The 12248-nt window shown below is 37.7% G+C and overlaps 1 protein-coding gene across 1 annotated transcript in view; it reads right to left on the bottom strand.

The window, feature by feature from the left end:
* znrf1 (zinc and ring finger 1) overlaps positions 1 to 12248 on the bottom strand; it is a 67578-nt gene that overhangs the window by 3721 nt on the left and 51609 nt on the right. The window contains exons 3-4 of the mRNA XM_044356576.1: positions 2817 to 2922; positions 916 to 1007 (exon numbers count right to left, since the gene is read on the bottom strand). Of these exons, the coding sequence (XP_044212511.1) occupies positions 950 to 1007; positions 2817 to 2922 (164 nt within the window). The 3' untranslated portion in view covers positions 916 to 949. The remainder of the gene's footprint in view (positions 1 to 915; positions 1008 to 2816; positions 2923 to 12248) is intronic.

The following is a 12248-nucleotide window of genomic DNA, read 5'->3' as shown; positions in this document are numbered from 1 at the left end:
AGACCAACATTAGCGGCCCTATCATTCATTTGCATGGAGCCAGTCGGTCAATACATCAGGGGGAAAAATGAGGGTAGTCTGGCAAAAAAGTTTAATCTGACACAACTTTTGCATCAACACCTTTTGACATCATCCAGCAAGGCATTGTGTTGGCCAATCACATACATGCAAGTGCACATTCCTGGTGGATTACTTTATAACATGAACAGAGTATTTCTATTGTTTAACTAATTTTCAGCAGACATCAGCATTCATTTAAACTGGTGTTTCTGTCAGCTTAATGAATTGCCAGTATTTACTCTTCTTCTAGTTCTGTATTGGTCTCCACCAGCCCCTGAGAAAAATATCTCTTTAACTGCTAAATGCTCCACGACATTCACCAGCTAGTCACTAATTTTGCCTGTCTGCTGTTTGGTGCTGGGCAGGTAATATACTGTGGGTTTATAAGAGCTTTTTTGCTACCACCTGCACGTTTCGGCTTGAAACAGAGTCAATGAAATTGGTGAGACTGAACAAAAACAGTTAAGTTGTTAAGTTAAGACCAAAACAATCAGCTGAAAGATGCTAAAACGCTCTCTAGGACTGAAGGAAACTGCACAATCAGATGACAAATCTATGTAGGTTTGGTTTTACATGGGACCCACTTCATTTTACACATAGTCATTTGATCCACTGTTAATATAAAAATATTGATTAGAGCAGCTTTAACATGCGATAAAGGTATTTATCCTTTCTACAATGAATTAGAATTCAATTAAAATACATCAGATCCATCATATCAGTGATAGAAAACACTGATTGGACCACATATGAATTTTAATACAAAGTCAATATCTGCTTTTGTATATTGCTTACATATACAGTTTTACCTTGCCATAACTAGCATTCAAAGTGCCTATGTGCTGTGTTTCTTACCTTGAGCAGTATTCTTAGTGGGCCTAGTGGTCAGTCAGTCAGAGGGGTGTTCAGGGCAAGACCGATTGATCTCGAACCATGAGTCTATACAGCTGCAGACACACATACACACACAGGTATTCAGTTATTTTGTGAAACGACAAGTCCATACAATACAGCTGCAATACAGTGGACACTTTCTTAGAACAAATAATAAAAACATTCATAGTTCATTTAGGAAAGGTCAGACAAAATAATTATAGAAGGAGGAGAAATAACATAACAAGAAATTTGATAAAGCAAGACAGCTCAACAACTGAATTCTGGTCTTAAATGCATTCAGTACAACAGAAGATTGTTGCTAAAGTAACATGTAGGCGTGTTGGACGGCCTCCATGCACGCCCACATTAGCAGAACATACACAATATACTGTATATAAATGAGGCCCTGGGGGAAAAAGCAGTGTTACAGTTCACTCAACATGTATTGTACATTATTTTAAACTTTTACTTTCACATTCTTATTGTGCTTTACTGAACTGTTTTTTGAGTATGCTATATAAGCAGAAAATAGCTTTATCAGAGTGTTACATTTTTATATATAAAATACTTTATATACTATATATATAAGCCTTTTTCATGGAAGACATGCCGACAAGTCACAAAATAATGCTTTAGTCCTGCTATTGCTCATGCTGGCTCACTGTCACACTGTCATGTTTTATGGGGACACTTGAATAAAATGGAGTCATTATTTATGCTATTAGCAACACCTTTTCTTTTCCTGCTGTGTATAAAAGGCCCATTGGAATATACTTTTTTTTACATTTAAGTAGTATTTTAAATGTTAATGTTGTAACCTGTTGAGGAGGAGCTAATTTTAAAATATGATGATATATTTAGTGTGTAAAACCTTTATCAGTAACTTACTTATCAGATAATTGTAGTGGAGTAAAAAATAAGATATTTTTACACTGAATTATAGGTTTCCAAGGCAGATAAAGGCAAAATATTTTGGATGAAACCTCCAAAAGGATTATTTACATTAAAAATCAAAAATACTAATGCTAATGCTAATATTAATGTAAATAGTGATTCTAATAACAACATATCCACTCATACATGTGTGAAATCCCATCAGTCTTAATGTGAAAAGTAACTATATCTGTCAGATAAATGTAGTTCAGTAAAAATCATAGTATTTTTCAATGAAATGTAGTGGAGTAAAACATAAAGTAGTATAAAAGTACCATAAAATTGTACTCTGAATATGACTTCCAACCACTATGGGTTTTCGAGGCAGATAAAACATTCAAAATGTTTTGGATGAACTTAATTTACGTTGAAAGTCGGGATACTAATACTAATTCTAATTCAAATCAAATACTAAGACTAAGAGTCATTTCAACAGTCAGATAAATGTAAAGTGAAAAGAACCATATTTCCCTGTGAAATGTAGTGTAGTAGAAATATATAGTAGTGTAAAATGAAAATACTGAAGTATAGCATTTTCAAATTAAGTACTGTGGATGTGTCTTTTTTCAACCCATACAGGTTTTCAAGGCAGATAAAAGCTTCCAAGAAATACAAGAAATACCAACCCAGCTGTAGGGCTTCTGAGAAACACTAGCAGCTATCAGTCGTCTCCAGCCTGCTCATGTTTGTTCATGGTAATTATCCTTCACTTTCACAATTAATCTGACAGTGATATATCGATGTTTAGAAATGCTACACGCAGCACCTTTATTATCCAATGATATAATATGAATAACCTCTAAATCAAATGCAACGAGTACTGTCCATCTTTAAGGAATGTCTTTATTGGAGTGCAGTGGATTTAATTAGAGGAAGTGCAAAATTATATAACGGGCAGTGATTCAAATCTGTGTGTGTGTGTGTGTGTGGGTGTGTGTGTGTGTCACCTTTTGTGGTAGATGCAGAGGCACGGCAGTCTGGCTATGGTGTCCCCTTGCTGCAGTTCCTCTAGACAGATCACACACTCACCGGCATCCCTCGCCAACACATCATCTAAGGTGGCAGGCATACACACACACACACACACAGCAAGACACGTCAACAGTATGCACCAAAAACAGTGACAATTCCAGACTCCGTCAACATATCAAACACAGCAGAGAGCAGTGGGGCGAGCAGGTGGGTGCATTACACACAGTAGATAGAGTGCTTAGTTTCTGCTTGTATCATGAATTAAGAGCCTCAAGTCTGTTTCCTGAGTAGAAGTGTAACAGCGTCCATCAGATGGACATTCACCAAAGAATATTTTTAATTCCACCCATCTACTTACTGTGATGAATGCAGGCTCTTAAAGTCTTGAATGGCATATATATACAGCATTGAAAAGTAAATAGGCCTATATTAATCAATCTAAAGAGATTTTACATTCAGTCAAATGTAGTCAAGGCTGTGCTGAGAAGAAAGGAAAAGGCAATATAGCAAATGTTGTGTCATGTCACTAATGGCTGTTTTTAGTTGCAAATACACCACCTGACAATTAAAATGTATATCTTAGTGGTTAAATTGCATTTATATGAAAATTCCAAGCTGCATCTAAACAGTATCTTTTAAGTAAAACAGTAAAGTAGTTATCTTGTTTATTATGAAGTAAGGCTAATAAGGATCAGGGCCACACAGCAACGTTTCACAAAGTAGGTGCTGTGGCACTCTGGGGTGCCTTAAGGACAAGCCAAGGATGCCACAACATTACCCAGTACCACAATCAATTTAGTGAACATTTTTAATAACAATTTGCAACAACCGTATTTTTATGTTGTGTTCTCGAACATATCAAGAAATAACCAATAATCATTGAAATCACCACATTAAAATGCTGTTAAACATGCAAGACTGCTAAGCTAACAGTTGACGGATGTAATATTAACTCAAGCACATGGCAGATAGAAAAAAAGCATCTGTCAGAGCAACCAATGGAAGTATTCAACACTGTAAAGACAGCTCAAAGAAAGGCTCAAACATCTCTCAGGGCAGTCTGAGATGACTAAAACAACTAAAATTTGTCTGTAGCCTGCAGTGGGAAGCTAGCTGGCCCACAAGTTTTGCGGTATGTAGGTGGTACTGTATGTAGAATCAGGAGACAGACACTGAATATTTCAGGTGACTATTAGAGGTGAATACAACAGAATCAATGCAAGATGCCATTTAAGTGCATATTTTTGTCCTTGAAAACCTAAAACATAGGCTAATTTGATTTTTATGCTAAACAAAAGAAATTGTAACCAATTAGCATATTCAATTCTTTATTAATTTTTTACTATTTATTTATTATATTATTTATTTATTCAAGTTATTTATTTATTTAAGTTATTTATATAAGTTATTATCTATTTATTTAAGTTCAAAACCTATTGGCAGAGCAACATAAAACTACTGGATTCTTTATATCAGCCATGCTAGTGGCAAGGCCCTTGGGATGGCAGTGTCAGCCTGTCTTTCGGTTGGTCCGTCCACCACTCTGGTCCAAACTGAAATATCTTAACAACTACTGGATCGATGGCTGTTAAATTTTGTACAGAAATTCATGTTCTCCAGAGAATGAAACCCACTGACTTTAGTGATTCACTGACCTTTCCTCTAGCACCACCATAAGGCTGACATTTTTGTTTTTAGGGAATTATCTTGATAACTTTTGGATGGATTACTGTGAAATGTGGTACACATATTCATTTCTCCCTCAAGATAATTTGTTATAACTTTGGTGACCCCCTGACTTCTCATCAAGTGCCATCATTAGGCCAAAATTTCAATCGGTCTAATGCTTTGATTTATAACCAAAGCTGCTTCCATGCTAACACACTAAACTAAGATGGTGGACATGGACCTGCCAAACATCAGTATATTAACATTGTGAGCATTTATGCATATGATATGATCCATAACACACTGTGCATAAATAGTGCATGTGACAAATAAAGTTTTGAACTCTGAACTTGAAATATATTAGATAATATAGTATGACATCTCACTGTAACATCAGGGATTCCTTACACTCAAACTAAAAAATATTGATCCTCAAAATCTTTAAGTCCCTCTGTGGGCTTACAGGTCCCGAAAAATTCATAACGCTTCATTTCACATCTGCCACTGTGGGGCACAACTACAAAGGCTCTGCAGCCTGGCTGCTGCTCCAGTTTGAGAGTGGCTGGTTGGTAAAGCAGAAACCCAGCTTCTAATCCACAGTGAGTCAATTAAGAGCCAAGCCGGTCGCAGCTTGTCACCAATTATCTGCTTGTTTTGTTTTGGGTTTATTTTGCATGTCATCTTTGGTACTAAGCTGACTGGGTGTATTTACTGCATTTGTTCCTGCTTTGACTGCTTATTATTACTCTTCTCTTTGTCTGTTCATTCATGGTAGGAATTCAGTTCAAATTACTTTATTCCTCCCTCAAGGGGCAATTTGAGGCAAGCTGGTTTGCAAACATAAAAACACACACATTCACAAAAAAAATCATTCAGATGCATAAAAACAATCAAAACAGATAACAGAATAGAGAAAAATAGACACATGAGCTGATGACAGTGGCCAATATATTGCTGACCAACAATGTCAAACACCATTATGTCAAAAGTGCATTTACATGTATCAGTCAAACTGAACATCACTTATTGTAGTTGACATGTCTTAGCTTTTGGAATAAACCAAACTTCCTTCTATATGTTTTATATACAGGCTAAAATATGCCAATAATTTCTTCCAGTCAAAAAACAGATGTAAACCAGCAAATTAATAAAAAAGTTATAAAACTTCCACTAAAACAAATATCAAATTAATATTTTTGAGTGGTAAAATTGCTGCTGCTATTGTACACTATGTATGTGCTGTGCAAAAATGATAAGCCTGACAGGCGTAGCAACTTTACCTAGCAGTGTTTAGTGAACAGTCAATTACTGTAAGTCCTTTACTCAAGTAAAAGCACAACAATGTAGCCTAATAATACTGTAATACAGGTGCAATATAGGTGTTAATTGTATGAAATAAATGGTTCAGATGTAGGAACTGTATTGGCAAAATTATCAGTCGCTAAAGCTGTCAGGTACGTGTAGTGGGGTAAAAGTAAAGTCTCATAAAATGATGATACTTAGGTTAAGTGCTGGAATTCAAGTACAGTACTGAGTAAATTTACCAACATCTCTGTTGGATAAAGGTTCAGTCACTAGCGCTACAGCTATCTGCCACAGAGTGAACCAACATTAATGTGAAAATGTCACAGATTATTGGATTGATACAAAAAAATCCAGTATTGAGGATGTGACTGAATCATAATCACAATTTTTCCTATCTGTCAAAGGAAATATGAATCTTCAAGCAAAAGAAACTGCAGTTACAGTTACAGAGAAATGATTAGTGAATAAGAATCTTATAATAAAACATATCACACTGATTACTGACTCACAGAGCATAGACAGAAGGTGTGTTGCAGTGTTACAGGCAGAATATGGGGCAGATAAGGAGAAGGGGGGTAGACTGTGAGATGGAATAAGAGACAGGAGACATATGCTCTGACTGCAAATCAGCTTAGTTCCTCAAACAAACTCCCATAACCCTGCTCTCCTCCTCCTCCTCCCTCTCTCTATCTCTCTCCTCTCCTGACCCCTCTCCCTTCTTCTATTGTTTACTGTAGCACCTCCCTCCGTCCCTCATCCTCTGTCACCCCCGTGAAAACACCCAGCATCTCTCCGACTGAGCGCTCCGGATTAAATCACAGGAACATGTCTAAATGCCCTGTCTAATAATGATACAGCAGCTCTGCCATCCTCCTCCTCATCCTCCTCTTCCTCAAGTTTCCTTAGCATACGAATCCAAACGGGAAACATTCAACTCCCAAAAACGGACGCGATTTTGCCAGTTTGACAGCGAGCGCAGAGTGTATTAAATCTAAAGTCAACATCTGACCTGAGCTTTAATAATCAAGTGAAGAGGGTGGTTCAATCTTGTTTCCCCTTCACCTGCGAAATATTTCAAAAATGAGGTCATTTCTCTCCGATGATAGTGCCCTAACTCATCATAGTCCTGCCTCAGCCAAAATTTCTCTACATCGATTGCAGCTGGTACAAAATGCAGCTGCGAGGCTTTTAACTGGATCAGATAGGAGTGTATCACCTCTGTTCTAGCTAACGTCCACTGACTGAAGATTTTTTTATTAATTTATAAAGCCTTTCATGATCTTGCAGCTACATTTGTGAGCTCTTAACCCCTTATGTACCAGTGCATAACCTGAAATTAAGTTTCCCAGATCTGGAACTAGGTCATTGCAGTAAAGCAGGGAGTAACACACTGTAGTACAATAAAGAAGAGTACAGGTTTAAAGCCCTGCTAGAGGTCTTTAACTTCATTGTAACACCTCAAAATATCAATGTGTGGAGGGAATGAACAAGATCCTGGTTTGAAGAATGAATCTATATTTGGTATTCTTAAGAACATTATGAGTGGCAGGCCTAAAAACCTTAAGTTTGTCCTAATGTTGGTGCTCGAGGACATTGGATATGACAAAGGTCTTTGGATATTGAAAATGGGAGAGGTTCATCCTCTAGAAAGCATGATTGTGGTCAGAGGGTTTCATGATAATCTGTCCTTTAGATTGTGTTATTTGTTGTGTACGAAGGGAAATTGTGGCCTGATAAAAGTGCTTGAGGAAAGGTTAGCCTGTCATGAAAACCATAATGATTCAGCCTCAGGAGACCATGAATAAAGCCTAAGCCTAACTTTAATTGAAATCTGGCTTATAGTTGTTGAGATTTCTTGACCAACTGACATCACCATCTTTATACCGAATTAATACTGCACAGTATCAATCCACTAATAGCCTGATCCAGCTGATGTTGGGGTGTCTGGAATGAAAATGAACATTAGGCATTACAATTGCTCTTTTTATTTGGCAAAGTGTTTCATAGTGGAAGACAAATTACCATGTAGACACCATGTTTGTTGTTGGTGCTGTCAGATGAAGTTGGTCACTGGCAGCGTGCTGATCACCTAGCAAAAGCTACATTTGTTTGTTGTGATCACATCTGTCACAGTAACTACCTCAAAAAGACAAAAATATTCTGATCTCAGCATTTGGTAAGGCACTAACAGGGGTTGTAAATGTAAGTGCAAAACACATATCAACCCTTTGGCCAGACAAAAGTTCTGCAGCCTGGCTAATTGATACTGCAGTATCAATTAGTGTCCAAATACTGAATAGTGTGAACATGTTCACACTATTCAGAGTGACACTTGAGGCTGAGGAGGCTGGGTAGACTTTTTATTTGCCATGTGCTTTTTATGTTTTTTCTTATCTATAGATATTTTTCATATAAATAGTCAACATAATTATTACTAACCTAAACTAACTATAACAGCCCATATGAGTCTCACGTTTTACACATAAGACACATTTTAATGCTTTTATTCATTATATATGATGTGAAAACATCAGATTTCCACACAGTCAGAGAAATGAAACGTGAGAGTCCTGGTATAAGTTCAGTTTTAAAAACCTAGCACACCACGGAGCGTCGCTCCAGTAGGCTGCTGACAGTGCTGTCAGTTGAGAAGTCAGTCCCACAGGACGGCAGTAGCATGCGGTTAAAAGCAGTTTAGTCGACATTGCTTCCGTTCAGCACTGGAGCACTGGAACAGAAACGAGTCATGCATTGCTCTGCATCGCGGTGTCCTCAGTTTCACTGTTGCCATCAGTTATGTATTACGTAATTCTGAGACAAGACTATTTGTAAAGTTAACAGCCTGTCATGCTGTTATCCTGTACTACTCTGTGTACAATGATGCAGCTATAAAAAAAAAAGCCAGTGATTCGACTGACAAAACGTGAGTCAACTCAGGGGACTTCTCGACTGATGATTCAAATAATTGATGTTTAGAGGGCAGCTCTACAGTCCTGTACAGTACCACTGGACTCCAGGAACATGTTTCAGCTTTTTAGAGAGACAGATGAACCAAAAACTCTACAAAAAACTTTATGACAAAATACAATGAGCAACAAAAGTCAGTGGTTCACAATCAGTGCCCTTTATAACATTGGTGGAACATACAAATACCTACTAATATAGAACAAGTAAAAATCATTTATGATATAAAAATCAACTATAACAAATGTGAACACGAGGAGACAGTACAGATCATGGATGTGTGCTCTCAGGTTGAACAGACTTCCCCAGGTCTCTCAATCATCAGCTCTCTCCTCACCTGCCCCTCTCTCCCTCTTGACTTTCAGCTGTCTCTCCCGTTTGCTGGCTTGCCAACAGACATTTGGCATCCAGCACCTTCCCATCAATTATGAGTTAGGCAGAGTTGCTGCCTTGCTTCTCTGAATCACAGCACTAAATTCCCTCTTTCTTGTTTTTTCTGTGTCCTCCATTGACCTGAGCTGCGAGAGGCATCTTTTCTTTCATCTCTTAACCTCTCTTTCTCTCTCTCTCTCTCTCTCTCTCTCTCTCTCTCTCTCTCTCTCTCACACACACACACACACACACACACACACACACACACACTTTCTGTGTCTCCATACCACCCCTGACTTCTATGTCTGTATCCGGCCCCCTCTCACTCTCAGTGCGACAGGCTATATTTAGTGGGAGGCATTAAAATATCATCATGCAAAGTCGAAGCCCAGAAAAGATCCAGTGGTCAGCTCACGTGGACTTGGTGTGCTACCTATAACCCTCACCTGCTCCACACAAACTCACGCACAGTACACCTACACTAACACATACACACACAGTACAGTTTGTGCAGTACAGTATGTATCTGACCTCACTAAATGTGCTGCCTGTAGTCTTTAACCACTACTGTATCTGCTATACAGATAGATATGATGGTGATATATTAAAAACAAAAACATTATAGATATCAGATTTGAAAAAGAAACTACATTTATGAATTGTAATGATGTAATATGTATATCATTACATCATCATCTGTTATCATCATCAACATCTGTGTTCACATTATCGAAGAAAAATAGCTTTTGTGCATTTCTGGTGGTGGAAAGTAACTAAGAATATTCAAGTACTTCTTTAATTATATTAAAGAATTTAATAATTCTAAGTATATTACTCAAGTGCTTTACTTAAGTACAATTTTGAGGTACTTGTACTTTACTTGAGTATTTCTGCTACTTTATACTTCCACTCCACTACATTTCAGAGGGAAATATTGTACTTTCTACTCCACTACATTTATTTGACAACTTTAGTTACTTGTTACTAAGATTTGACACAATAGATAATATAACAAGCTTTTAAGATACAACGCATTGCTAATGATAAAACCAGTGGTGTCCAACCTTTTTGGCTTTTGACATCTTATAAAAAGCAGTGTGTAGTCGGGGTCACATTTCAGATGTCTATGAGTTGTTAACAGCTCCACCAAATAGTGATTTTTCCCTCTAAACTTCTCACATGGTTGCATTTCAATAAATGTTCAAATGATCCAATATTTCACCAAAAATCAAAGATTAGAGAAAAAGTCCAAAAACTGAAAACAGATTTGTGTATCAGAACTTTTTTTTTTCTTCGTCCCTCTCCCATTAATCATCTCATGACCCCTCAGATTTATCTAGTGACTCTTTGGAGGGGCTTGACCCCTAGGTTGGGAACCACTGGACTAAACTAGCTAACTGTGTATAAAGTAGTTGAAACTAGCTCCACCTCCAGCAGCTACAACAGTAACATGCTGCTCTAACACTGATGCCTCAGTATTAATAATCTAATGCTGTCAGTCAGGGGGACCAAACCATTACTTTTACTGCAATACTCTAACTACATCAAGCTGTTAATACTTATGGTGTTTTACTAAAGTAGGAATTTTCATGCAGGATGTTTACTTGCGACGTAGTATTTTTACATTGTTGTACTGGTACTTTTACTTAAGGATCTGAATACTTCTTCCACCACAGTGTGTTTCTCCTCCATTACTGTTTATGTGGTGTGTTTTTCCTGCCAAATGTGCTTCACTGATGTACAGTGGGCTGCTTGTAGTCAGCCTGTGCCAAAAATTGAAACTTTGAACCCAAGCTGTGTTTCCCTTTGTGAGTGCAACCAATGGCTGAAGGCTACTGCTGTTGCAATTAAAGAAAAATCAATGATGTGTCTTTTCGAATGTATTGATACTAGAGCTGTAAGTATTGACTGTTTTACTTATTAATTTATCTTCCAATTATTTTCTCAATTAACAGATTGATCGTTTTGTGAAAAATGCACATCACAGTTTCCCAAAAACCTTAAATAACATATTCAAAAGTGTTGTTTTATTCCAGCAGTTCCCAAGCTTTTTTTCCCCGATGTACCCCATACACAATCACTGTAGTTACACACAAACAGCTTAAGAAAATTGACTTGAAGCCTAAAAATGCACTTCCAGTAGTGGTTACATGCGTAAAGTGTGAGTGAAATATGAACAGATCTGAAGCCTGATTAAAGACAGCTGTATTGATTAAAATACGACTGAAACACTGTCTGTGTAGACACCATGTTAAGAGTCACATATTGATCAAAAAGTTAGGGAAGAGAAAGAAAAACGCACAAAATTAACTTTGGGTTTTCCAATTTTTCTCCAATTCTAGCTTTCTTGAAAAACAATGGATATCTTTACCTCTTTAGGCCTCTAAAAAGAATAAATAATAAACTTATAAATAATCTGAGATGAGAGAATCTTCACTTTAAAGTCTTTGTTTTAGCTCCTATACAACCTGTAACAGCTAGCCTTTAGTTTAAAGATTCACAAGCCAAAAGAGTTGGGAACCACTGCACTGTATCACAAAAGCAAAGGTACTATATGTTCGCAGATGACTGGCTGCTAATAATGACACACTGACGAAAGTGACTACTCCCAGAAAGTCGGTGTAGTCTGTTAAGTGTCTGATTATATTCCTGTATGTATTGTGCAGAAATTGTGTGTATGCGTAAAGGCCTTGCTCAGAGATGTGCTGATGTGCGACAGTCAGCGGGCCCAGGTGATTGACAATAGACCCCTGAGCATGCTGGGAAACGAGATAAGCTGCAGCTCGGCCCGTTTTTGTGGGTCTCAAAAACCCAGGAGAACAGAGAGAGAGAGAGAGAAATTACAGAGAGATTACACAGCAGGACAGACAGACGGACTCACAGAGGAGAGAGGGACAGAGGGGGAATAGGAGAGAGTAATTTGCTGGAAATAAAGAGTGACAGGACAGACAGAGCTGGAGAAAAAAAGGGGGAATTATGGGAGTCTTTCTCCTTTTACCCTCTCTCCTCTCATCAGTTATCAGCCATCAGGATACTCCATCACTCTGGATCCCATCTTCCTTAAGACAGTTTCACTCTCCTCTCTCTGTCTCTGTCAC

The sequence above is a fragment of the Thunnus albacares genome, chromosome 7 (genome assembly GCF_914725855.1).
Source record: "Thunnus albacares chromosome 7, fThuAlb1.1, whole genome shotgun sequence".
NCBI classification, from domain to species: domain Eukaryota; kingdom Metazoa; phylum Chordata; class Actinopteri; order Scombriformes; family Scombridae; genus Thunnus; species Thunnus albacares.
The sequence above is the reverse complement of the archived record's forward strand: the minus strand, read 5'-3'. Positions and strand labels throughout refer to the sequence as shown.